The 12,364-nt window shown below is 42.2% G+C and overlaps 1 protein-coding gene across 50 annotated transcripts in view; it reads left to right on the top strand.

Annotated features, from left to right (window-relative positions):
* Positions 1–12,364, top strand: part of TNNT3 (troponin T3, fast skeletal type) — a 34,152-nt gene that overhangs the window by 10,396 nt on the left and 11,392 nt on the right. For 5 of the 50 annotated variants that reach the window (XM_040700661.2, XM_015286535.3, XM_040700654.2 and 2 more), the window contains 10 exons: positions 32–46; positions 846–860; positions 1,670–1,684; positions 2,461–2,475; positions 3,331–3,345; positions 4,229–4,246; positions 5,581–5,595; positions 7,527–7,538; positions 8,662–8,673; positions 9,050–9,067. In XM_040700661.2, the coding sequence (XP_040556595.1) occupies positions 32–46; positions 846–860; positions 1,670–1,684; positions 2,461–2,475; positions 3,331–3,345; positions 4,229–4,246; positions 5,581–5,595; positions 7,527–7,538; positions 8,662–8,673; positions 9,050–9,067 (150 nt within the window). The remainder of the gene's footprint in view (positions 1–31; positions 47–845; positions 861–1,669; positions 1,685–2,460; positions 2,476–3,330; positions 3,346–4,228; positions 4,247–5,580; positions 5,596–7,526; positions 7,539–8,661; positions 8,674–9,049; positions 9,068–12,364) is intronic. The other 45 variants (XM_046941437.1, XM_046941426.1, XM_046941425.1 and 42 more) reach the window with 30 other exon arrangements.

The raw sequence follows: 12,364 nt of genomic DNA, 5'->3' as shown, positions 1-12,364 counted from the left end.
TCCTGCTCTGTGACTCTTCCACTCACTAAAGCTCACCATGAGGAAGGTATGTGAGATGATTCCCAAATTCCTATTGTTCAGAGTAAGCTCAGATGTGGCCAAGAGAACATGAGATATCAAAGGGAAACAGGAACTGAAAACAGACATAGGAGTGCAGAATTCAACCTACAGCTCTGTTGGGTTCTGTATTCCTTTCATGTTCTGTCTTGACTCCTAATGTCCTGGTGATACTGTATAGTATTTTTTGCCTGAAAACAAAGTATCAGGGACCTGGGAAACAAAGCCCAGATGGTTTGGAAGCACTCTGCTCTGGGGCTGAGTATGTCTCTTTGGGGTGCACAGCACCTTGGAACTCCATTTGTGTTGTGCCAAGTTCTGGCCACCCTGTGGGGGTGCTCATGGCTGGTGTTCCTATGGCAGCCTTTCCTCATGCTCATTTCTTAGGTTTAATGCCTGTTGTGTAATAAAGCAACTGGCAATGATTTTTATATTCCTTTAGCTTTGCAAATGATTAAAGATGGCTTTTGTCATGTTGAACTAAAGGACTTCTCCACCAACTCTTGGTATTAAGTGTATGCTTTATCTAGAAAAGCAGTAATGTACATTTAAGACAAATAACGTCTCATACAGCTAATTAAATCATGTTTATGTTCGTCATATCTCAGACTGTCTGTACCCCCAATTTCACTAGTGATTTTTGTATCCATGTTATTTTATTTCCCCACAATCCATACTCAGACATCCCTTCCCCTCTGTTCTGTATGAGTGCAAGATTGTCTTGCAGTTCCTAACGCTCTTGTTGTCTTTCTTTGCATCCTGCTCTGTGACTCCTCCACTCACTAAAGCTCATCATGAGGAAGGTATGTGAGATGATTCCCAAATTCCCATTATTCAGAGTAAGCTCAGATGTGTCCAAGAGAACACGAGATGTCAAAGGGGAACAGGAGCTGAAAAGAGACATGAGTGCAGATTTAAACCTACAACTCCATTGGGTTCTGTACTCCCTTCATGTTCTGTTTAGACCCTTAATGTCCTGGTGATACTGTGTAGTAGTTGTTGCATGAAAACAAAGTGTCAAGCTGCTGGGAAACATAAAACTCATAGGCAGTTTGGATATCCTCTGCTCTAGGGCTGAGTATGTGTCTTTGAGAGGCTCAACACCTTGGAACTCCATTTGTGTTGTGCCTAGTGCTGGCCACTCTGTGCGGGTGCCCATGGCTGGTGTTCCTATGGCAGCCTTTCCACATGCCCATTTCTTAGCTTTAAAGCCTGTTGTGTAATAAAGCAACTGGCAATGATTTCTATATATTTTTTTTTTTTAGCTTTGCAAATGATTAAAGATGGCCCTTGTCATGTGGATATTAAGGACTTACTTTTCCATTGTCTCTTGGTAGTAAGTGCATGCTTTATCCAGTAATGCAGTAATGTGCATTTAAGACAAATGACATCCTATACAGCAACTTAAATTGGGTTTATGTTTGTAATATCTCAGGTTTCTTCTACCCTCAATTTCAGTAGTGATTTTTGTATCCATGTTGCTTTATTTCCCCACAATACTGTCTCAGATATCCCATCCCCTATGTTGTGTATGGGTGCAATGTTGTTTTACAGTTCCTAACACTCTTGTCTTTCTTTGCATCCTGCTCTGTGACTCTTCCACTCACTAAAGCTCATCATGCGGAAGGTATGTGAGATGATTCCCAAATTCTCATTGTTTGGAGTAAGCTCAGATGTGGCCAAAATGGCACGAGATGTCAAAGGGGAACAGGAGCTGAAAACAGACATAAGAGTGCAGATTTAAACCTACAACTCTATTGGGTTCTGTACTCCATGTTCTGTTTAGACCCTTAATGTCCTGATGATACTGTGTAGTCATTGTTGCATGAAAACAAAGTGTCAAGATGCTGGGAAACATAAAACACATAGGCAGCTTGGATACCCTCTGCTCCAAGGCTGTGTGAGTCCCTTTGGGAGGCACAAAGATTTGGGCCTCCATTTGTGTTGTGCCAAGTGCTGGCCAAACTGTGGGGGTACCCATGGCTGGTGTTCCTATGGCAGCCTTTCCTCATGCCCATTTCTTAGCTTTAAAGCCTGTTGTGTAATAAAGCAACTGGCAATGATTTCTATATATATATATATTTTTGCTTTGCAAATGATTATAAAGGACTTGTCCACCAGCTCTTGGTATTAAGTGCATGCTTTATCCAGTAATGCAGTAATGTACATTTAAGTCATATGATGTCTTATGCAGCTACCTAGTTTGGGTATGTGCTCATATCTCAGATGGCCTGTACCCTCAGTTTCAGTAGTGACTTTTGTATCCATGTTATTTTATTTCCATGCAATCCATTCTCAGGCATCCCCTCCCCTCTGTTCTGTATGAGTGCAAGATTGTTTTACAGTTCCTAACGCTCTTGTCTTTCTTTGCATCCTGCTCTGTGACTCTTCCACTCACTAAAGCTCACCATGCGGAAGGTATGTGAGATGATTCCCAAATTCCTGTTGTTCAGAGTAAGCTCAGATGTGTCCAAGAGAACACGAGATGTCAAAGGGAAACAGGAGCTGAAAACAGACATAGGAGTGCAGAATTCAGCCTACAACTCTGTTGGGTTCTGTACTCCCTTCATGTTCTGTCTTGACACTTAACGTCCTGATGATACGTTCTAGTAATTTTTGCATGAAAGTAAATTTCCAAGCTGTTGGGAAACATAAGGCCCTAGAACAGCTTGGAAACTCTCTTCTCCTTGGCTGTATGTTGGTTTGGGAGGCACAGCACCTTGAATGTCCTGTTGTATTGGGCCAAGTGCTGGCCAAACTGTGGCTGTGCCCATTGGTTTTCCTATGGTAGCCTTTCCTCATGCCCATTTCTTAGGTTTAAAGCCTGTTGTTTAATAAAGCCACTGGCAGTTTTGCAAATGATTAAAAACGACTTTCATTGTGTTGATGCAATGGAGTTTCTAGGCTATCATCTCCTAATAGTAAGTGCAGACTCATGCCTCCAAAAAGCTGTTGGCTTCAGGTTGTAATTGCACTGTAAGCCTGGGCAAGTTTGACAGTGTGAGACTGTGTGCTTTATCCAGAAATGAAGTAATGTACTCTTAAGACAAATGACATCTGATGTGGCCACTTAAGTCAGGTTTATGCTCATAATAAATCAGGGTACAGGCAATCTCAATTTCAGTAGTGATTTTTGTATCGGTGTTATTTCCATGCAATCCATTCTCAGGCATCCCCTCCCCTCTGTGTTGTGTGAGTGCAAGATTGTCTTGCCGTTCCTAACGCTATTGTTTTTCTTTGCATCCTGCTCTGTGACTCTTCCACTCACTAAAGCTCACCATGAAGAAGGTATGTGAGATGATTCCCAAATTCTCATTGTTCAGAGTAAGCTCAGATGTGGCCAAGAGAACATGAGATATCAAAGGGAAACAGGAACTGAAAACAGACATAGGAGTGCAGAATTCAGCCTACAACTCTGTTGGATTCTCCCTTCATGTTCTGTTTAGACCCTTAATGTCCTGGTGATACTGTGTAGTAGTTGTTGCATGAAAACAAAGTGTCAAGCTGCTGGGAAACAAAACTCTTAGGCAGCTTGGATACCCTCTGCTCCGAGGCTGTGTGAGTCCCTTTGGGAGGCAGAAAGTTTTGGGCCTCCATTTATGTAGTGCCAAGTGCTGGCCAACCTGTGACTGTGCCCATGGCTGGTGCTCCTATGGCAGCCTTTCCTCATGCCTATTTCTTAGTGTTAAACCTGTTGTGTAATAAAGCAACTGGCAATGTCTTCTATATTATTTAGCTTTGCAAATGATAGGTGATGGCTTTCTCCGTGTTGATTCAATGGAGTTTCTAAGCAGTCATCTCATGATAGTAAGTGCAGCCTCCTGCCACTAAAAAGCTGTTGGCTTCAGGTTGTAATTTCACTGTAAGCCTGGACAAGCTTTGACAGTGTGAGATTGTGTGCTTTATCCAGAACTGCAGTTATGTGCATTTAAGACAAATGACACCTGATATGGCCACTTAAATCAACTTTACTTTCTTACTATCTCTACCAGTGCCCTCATTTTCAGTAGTGCTTTTTTGTTTTATCCGTATTATTATATTTCCCTGTCATATATTCTCATAATTCCCCTTCCCTCCATTTTGTATGGGTGCAAGATTGTTGTATGGGTGTTGTTCCTAACGCTCTTGTATTTCTTTGCATCTTGTTTTGTGACTCTTCCACCCACTAAAGCTCATGCTCATGCGGAAGGTATGTGCCATCGTTTGCAAATTCCTGTTTATGTCTGAAGCAGTAACATGTGCAGGAATTCTGGAGGTGGCCGAAGAGGAGAGGATGTGAAAATATCCTCTGCGTGATTGCTGGGAGCTGCTTCACTTGTGTAGGACAAGCTATAATAAGTACTAATTGCTGTTCTGATCTAGCTGACAGCCTCCTGACAGCCCTCCTGGCTGGAAGGCAGGGGGATTGAACAAGATGTGAAGAGCATGTGTTTTTTTTATATTGAGCTAAGAGCTTTGCCCACACCAATGCCTTCCACAGCTTGAGCAGAGAAGGTCCTTTAATGCATGCTTGTTAATGGAATGCATCATTGTTGCTGCTGCAACAATTGGTCTCTCCAGCAGTTGCATGCGGTGCTGGGTTGGGCTGGGTATTGCTTTTATTGCCCTCATGCTCTGATTTCCTTAACCAGGCTGTGTGTGCGGACACCAGTTGGGAAAGGGATTGTGCTCCCCAGAGCACCTCCTCCAGCAGGGTGGGATGTGGGACAGACCTTCAGACTCATATTCCCTTTTGTCCCGGTCACTGCGTAGGAACAAACATGATTTTTTCCCCACCACTACACCGCTATTGGTATTTTCACAGGTTAATATGTATTTTGCAAACATGAGGAGAACAAGATTGCTGTCGTCCTTGATTTTAGAATGTGTATTAAATGCCAGATCTGGAAAGGCAGAGTGTGTGATTAGCATGAATGGTAATCCATCATGCCTACCAGAGCATCTGCCCACCAGCCCGACTCCACTGACCTTTAAATGCCCCTCCCAGCCCCTCTCTGGATGCCCACACTTCATTCCATGAGTCTGAGAGCAGGAATGTGCTCTGTTCACTGTCCTGCACTGGTGTGCTCCATATAGATGGTGAAATCCTGGTTACTGGGGGAATAGGTGCCAGCTCCTCCAAGCCCACTGATTTCTGCAGGGGCTGGGATTTCTATGCACATGAATAAAGGCGGGTTGTCTGTGCCCTTCTCACATGTTCAAACCTATGGGTGATGGACCTGTCTTTAATACAAGTTAATCCGTGTGCCAACTGATGGTACTTGATTTTTAACACGACTATCATTCACCTGCATCTCATCTCCCAACACCCTCCCCCCTGCCTCCCCACAATTTCCTGATAGACATCCATTTCCCCTCATATTTCTCTTTTAATTTTATTAATGACTTTTATGCCTTTAACCCCCTCCACCCTGGCTAAAAAACTTGCAACTCGTTTGTTTCTTTTTTTAATGACCCTCTCTTTCATGCTCTAATTCTCTTATCTTTCTTTGCATCTCCTCACCTGCTACTTCCCTCTTAAAGAAGTCCATGAACCAGGTATGTGACTTCTGAATTCCTCTGCGTCAATGTGAAGGGTTATTGAGTGCTGGAGATTCAATTGCGATTGGCCATTTCACAATTGGGTTGTGCTCTGAAATGGGACAAAGTGGAAACATCACCAAAAGAGGAAAAAAAAAAAATAAGAGAAAAGCCTATCAGTAACTCTGATATTATACTCAGGAATTCGAAGATGGTGGAAGGAACCAGATAAAAGCACAAACATTAACTATAAACTGTAACTTCAGCTTCCTTACACCTTCCATCAGTAATACTTCCCTGTACCCTGTGATGAATAATAATGAGGATGAGTTAACTGATGCATGAAAAACGTAATAACATATCTGTAAACAGTACTCCAAAGTGTCAGCTGTACTGATGGCCACTGAGTGGACTCAGAGACTTCCTTGGGCTGCCGACAGGAAAGTTACAAGATTTATTCTGTGGAAAAGCAGAAACTGAACTTGTAGCATCCTCTACAGTGTGCAAGTGATTCTGTGGCATTTTGGGTAGCTTCTGAGACCAGCCATGCCTCAGTGCAGCCGGTCCCAGCTATTCCCCTCTGCTATTTGCAAAGGGAGACCAACTCAGCATCCTTCGGTATCTGAGGCTGGGGGGATGTCTGATTGATTTTGTGTGACTTAATGCTTCAACATTCGTGTGTGTGCTGCTTACCAGCTCCCTCCTATTCTTACATCATCTCATTTCCCATCCCACTCTTCCCATTTTAGCTATATTCGTTCATTCTCACCTGTTCCTAAGTCTTTCTTGAGTGTGGCTTGCCCAAGCTGGGGCACCTTGCTGCCATACCAGCTGCTCTGCATGCTCTGCACCTCCTTCCCCTGCAGTCCTAAGCCAACTGAGCAGCTTCCCTGGTCCTGTGTCTTGGTCTTTAACACATGTAGTGGCTTGGAATCTGAACAAACTATTAACAAGATTTGCTTAAGTAAGGCCTTGCGTACAGCCTTCCCTTGTCTTTTCCCTTGGAACCGTCTGTCTGTAGCAGAGAGGAAGGAGATGTGAACACAGTGAGAGCCTCTGGCAGCTCTTCACATTGCTCTGTTAGTATTTAGATTCTGTGCTATTAATGCTGCCTTTGTCTCACACATCTCAGCTGTTGCGGCCTGGATCCTGCATGAGATCAGAGCTATTGCTGTTGTGTTCCCTGCCCTATTTCTTTTACTTTTCTTCACTGGTGTTTTCCATCTAACCAACAGTGCACGCAATGTCTAAATCCCTATGTGTTTATCTGAGGCATTTCTGCACCTAGGAATTTGAAGATGTTGAAGCAAACCAGAGTCATGAAGAATCAATCCATCCCCTAAAATTCACTATCTCTGTAGGAAACAGATAAAACCACTTGTACCTGCAGTGGCACCTTGTCAAAAGCTTAGGAGAAACAATGCATAGACCTGAATATTTCCTTTTCTGGGGAGCTAAGCCCCAAATCTGCCAGTGGGGGATCTCAGATGGGGCAGCTTTAGATGGAAAAGGAAAGACGCACCCAAAGCGAGACTTCCCTGCAGTCACTGTCATACCCTCATACTTACTCTCCCACAAGGGCATGCATGCAGCTGAAATAGGTTGCACTGCACACTTGTGAAACTGTTTTATTTGAACTTAAGGGTCATGGGTGATACTGAAGTTGTCCAGTATTTCTATAGTTGCATGATTAAATGGCTGCAATCCATCAACATTCAAATCCCTTTTATCCTTCACTTCTATGACATCCCCTCCCTGTGTTCTTCATACTCCACCATAAATGCTCTCCCCTTCCACACTTATTAACACTGTTCTATAACCTAGTGTGCAAAAGATACCCTTTTCAACCTGATCTTACCAAAGTTTGAGGTGATCCCTTCCTGAATAACTTCTAATTCTTCTATCTTCCTTTCGTATCCTTTTCCCCTGACACCTCCTACTAAATGAAGCCCCCCCTCCAGGTATGTGATTTAACTTCTAAACTCCCCAGTGCCTGCCTGCTGGGACAGCATGCATAGGAATTGAATACAAGGTGACAGGAGATGATAACCAAGCTGTTAATGATGAATTGCATGCATTTTGGATGTCTTTTTTTGTTTCTCTTTTTTGGAAATGTTATTAAAAACTGAGCAACAAGTATGCCACTGTGAAAGGGTAGATCAGCAGAACGCATCCTTGTGGAATGGGTTAAATCCTGTGCTGTGATATGAGGATGAATATTTCATCTACAGTGAAAGCTTCATTTCAAATCTCAGGGCAGAATTTGACCCATTGACTAAACATAAGGAACGTGAATACAGAAAGATTTTGCATTGTTTTTTATGCCTGCTTTGCAAAATATTCACCAGTGCATGTATGGCTGGAAATCAAAAGCTGTCCCTCAGATCTGCACTGCTAATCAATTCTTGCCTTGCTGAATTTAGAGGAATGAATTGTAGACCTGCACAGACTTTAATCAACATTTTCTTCCTCTGAAGTAATCAATTTGAAAATCTCCATTGCAAATGAATGTGAAGCAGAGCAGTAAATTTACACAACCATCCAGATTGTCTTCAAGGAAGGAAATGGCACTGGCCGTAGATCCATAACAGAGAACCGAGCTTCTCTGAAAGTTAGCTGAGTGCTGATGATGAGTTACAGCAGGCATTTCAGCAGGTTACCAAACACGTCATGTTAATCTGAACGGGCTGGAATGCTGCTGTAGAAAAGGATGGATCTGATAGCGCCTTGAAAGTGCTCTGTTCATGTGCATACTTCAAACCAAGGTAGACCTTGGTACGTTCTGCTTTATGCATAAAATGTAAGTGCTTTCGTAAGTGCTTTGTTTAAAGCATTGCACTGTTATCATAAATCATTTTCACTTGACCAAATTCCTTTCCCTTCCTGTGACTTCTGTTTACATGCTATTTCAAATGTAATTAACCTATTTTCTCTCAGGTTTACTTCTCAATGTTATTCCCTTTTCCACTCCACTTCTCCACCCCTTTGGCTCGAAAGCTCTTTTGCTTTGTGAAATAACAGGTTTCTCGTTCTCATTCTCTTATTTTCTATCTCATCTTGTTCCATGACACTTCACACATGAAGTTCATGAGCCAGGTATGTGACATGACTTCTGATTTACTCTGTGTAATTGCCACACAGGTGTGAGTGTGTGTGAACAGGAGTCCTGGGCTGGTAGAAGAGAACAAAGCAAGAGAAACAAATATTAACCGTAACGATCCCTTGCAGCCTTCTTCTCCTTTAATCTCCCTACTTACTACTACTTTAACCTTACAGCATCTTTAACTCCCAACAGCCTCTCCAGATACCTTTTGTCTTTGCCTTAATTCACTAATCACTTCCTTTTTTCCCCTCACACATTCCCTGGTTTCTTCCTCAGGCTTCCAAGAACTTTAAATATCTGTTCTGTTTTCTTCCTTTTTTCTTTCTTCCCATTTCCTGTCTTTCCATCGCTGCTCACGCCGTGACGCAGAAGAAGCCCCTGAAGAAGGTACGTGATGATACCTCTAAAGACTCTCATCCTTTTTCTTTTTCAGAGCTGGGGAAACAGTGTTGAACACACTGACCTTGCTCAAGAGCACAGGTAGCGTGGGAGGGAAGCGGCCTCTCTGGATGGCTTTGGACAAACTTGGAGAAAAGGGTTGTATGCTTGCTAACCAAAAAGGCTCCACAAAATAGGTACAGCAATGTGGATCCTGTGGTCTCAGCTTCACTGCAGTGACCTCAGGCTCTTTGTTCTTCGGAGCTTGTGGGTCAGCACATCCCTTGGGTATATACATATATATATAAAGCCCTGACTAAATAATGACCCACAACATGTGGCTGAGCAGGGCTCAGGTGTTCTTCACTGGTGTAGTTTGTTACCCTGGAAAGACAGAATTGAGAGACAAAGAGGTGAAAGAGTGAGTCCCTATCTGGTGGTTCAGTGACTCAGATATTTTGTTCCCATTCACGTGAAAGTTTCTAGCTGCTGTTTGGATGCAAGAGGACCCAACATTGTTGGATTTGGGTATGAGTCTGAACCTGGAGCTATTCCTTTGTCCCTACTTCTACATAACTAAAGCTGCAGCTTTCATAATAGAAATTCAGGAAAGTCTATGGGAAGATGGATATGTTCCGTTCCTATGGGAAGATGGATATGTTCTGTTCCCATAAAACCTGCCCTTGAGCTCCTTATAGGATGCCATAGGAGATCAGGAGCACAGTACTTCAGTGTCAGATAGAAATTCTGTCAGGGGGTACAAAGATAATTGTTGAGTTCAGTTTATGACTTGTTATTTCCAGGTGTGCTGGGCAATGTAGGGTGGAGTACATTACGGGACACACCTTTACCTGTTAAGAACCAGTAAATGAGTAAAACAACTCTGTACTTAAACTTCAACTGGTTCATGATTTGGCATTTTCCTAGTGGGATGAGACACTATAGTAAGCACAGTCATTTCTGGCTAAAACATCTTGCAAATGTACTGCATCTTACTATTGCTTCGTATTTATTTGTGGCTGTTGTTAAGAGCTAGACACCCTTCTGCCTTTGTTTCTTCTTTTCATTTGATCTCCAGAGATCCCCAGGTTCCCAGCGTAGTGGGGAGGGAGCAAGGACAACTGCTTTTAGGACAACAATGCTGGTTGTGGATTGACTACTGTGCTTCTTTTCTTTTGCTTTTATCCTTCCATCTACAGCTGATGAAGAAGGCGGATACTATGATGGTAGCTCGGTGTTGTCTTAGGACAACAAAGTCATCTTTCTAACATCTCACTCTTTTTTGTTTGGTTGGTTTTGTTCTTCACTTGATTTTAAACTCAGGAACTGGGCCAAAACCTCTCTGCCGCAAAGAATCACTCACTGTGTATATCCAGTTACTCTTGGGAACTCTGTACATCCCCACTAGGGTAGGAGGTGGTGAAACCCAAGCTCTAGAAGCTTCTTCTACTCTTTGAGATAGATACCGTGTATCACATCTCTCATTATCATAACCTTCCAAACCAAATAATTAGTTAAGTCTCTCTTAAATTCCACTGGCGTGATTAAAAATGGAGCTGGGCCCTGTGTAGATATGCCTCTCTCAAAGGTCAAGCTCTTCAGGCTGGAATCTGCAGATATTTAAATTTCTGCTCCAACCACACACTTAAAATTGTCCTCAGCATTGAACATACAACTGAATTTAGTCAGACTGATGGAACAACTCATTTGCTGCTTAAAATAGTAAATTTTAAAAAATCTGGTTAAATAGGCCCTGGAATACATGGATAGGAATGAGAATCAGGAAAGGATCAAATCTATGAAGGGTCAGTTTTGCTCTTGTATGTGGGCAGGTAACTTCAGCCCCCGGAGCCAAATGCAAAATCAGCCTGAAGGTGCAGAAAGACTCTCATGGACTTCGAAAGCATTTGAGGTAGCTAAGTTGTGTTCTGATGGCCTCAACCCCTAGAATGTTTGGCCAGATGTTTTCAAAGACAAAGCCCAACACCACTGGAAATTATTTTTCTTTTTCTGTGATTTCTTGTTTTGTTTTTGTTTTCCATTTTGTTTGTTTTAATTTTCTTGCTCACTTTTCAGGATTTTATTTTTTAGTTTTTAGTTTTAAGGATATCCTCTGAGGACCTTTCAGAGCCTCTCACATCACTTTTCACTTCAAAATGGGATCTTTTCCTCTTTCATTCTCTCCTTCTATTTCTTTCCTCTTATTTTTTTAATAGCATACTGTTTTTCAAGGACACACTATGGGTTAGAGATGTTTCTCAGCAGTGGGGCAAGGGAGGGTGTTTAGGGATTCTGATTGCAGCAAAGGCAGGTCAGATGGATTTGCATAAAGAGGAGTGTGGTGGGAATATCTCACAGATTGAGCAGGAGAATGCAAGGATGTGTTTACCATGATGTGTATTGTCTTTGAACCAACTCTTTTGGAAACCAGAAATTCAGAGACTCTACCTCTAACCACCATGTCAGTGAACTTGGATTTCCAGTGGTTCTTGCCTTCTTTAGGCAGGAATGTGTATGGGGATTTTGCCACAGCCCCGTGCTCCGTGGGCAGAATGAGCACAAGATCAGTCAAAATCCACCACCAAGAACAGGAATTTGCTACGACAATTCCTGTGTATCAATAAATTTTGGCCCAGTTCCTTGACTCTCTCATGAAAGATGGGGTATCTCAAAAGAAATCACATCTCTGAGCTCCTTTTGGTGCATTCAGTATGGACCATGCTGGATCATGCACTGCAAAGGACATCTTAATTACTGCTCATTTTTAAATAAATCCTTCTGTTTCTTCATTTTCCTCTTTTCTGGTTTTCTGGAGGCACCTTTAAATATCCTAACTACACATTTTTTTTCTTCAAGAAAACTAACCAACCTTTTATTCATACATTTATTTATTTTTGACAATTGTTTGTTGGTTTAATTACATTTAAAAAGCTGATTTGGTGGAAGCTGAAGCCAAATTCACCCAGTCATTGACAGATGTCAATCCTGGCACTCAAGGTCAACAAACAAATTCCGTTCGTTTCCTCTCCTCTTTTTTCCCTCTGAAGTGTTACTAACTGACAGCCTTAAGTTAAACAGGAATGTTTATGAGAATTACCTGGCTATGTCATGAGGGAAGGGAATCCTGTGTGAATTAACATCCCTTGTAGACTGGTTAATCGTGACTACTTCCACTGTCCAGTCTGAAGAACAAAAATGGAATAACGTAACTTACGTTTTAAGAAGCTCACTGGCTATTTGAAAAGCAAAATGATTTAAAAAATAACTGGAGGAACACAGAAGTACATTTTTTGCCTATTTTTCTTC

This window comes from Gallus gallus, chromosome 5 (assembly GCF_016699485.2).
Source record: "Gallus gallus isolate bGalGal1 chromosome 5, bGalGal1.mat.broiler.GRCg7b, whole genome shotgun sequence".
Taxonomy (NCBI): Eukaryota; Metazoa; Chordata; class Aves; order Galliformes; family Phasianidae; genus Gallus; species Gallus gallus.
Note: the sequence above shows the minus strand (reverse complement) of the source record. Positions and strands in the feature narration are given on the sequence as shown.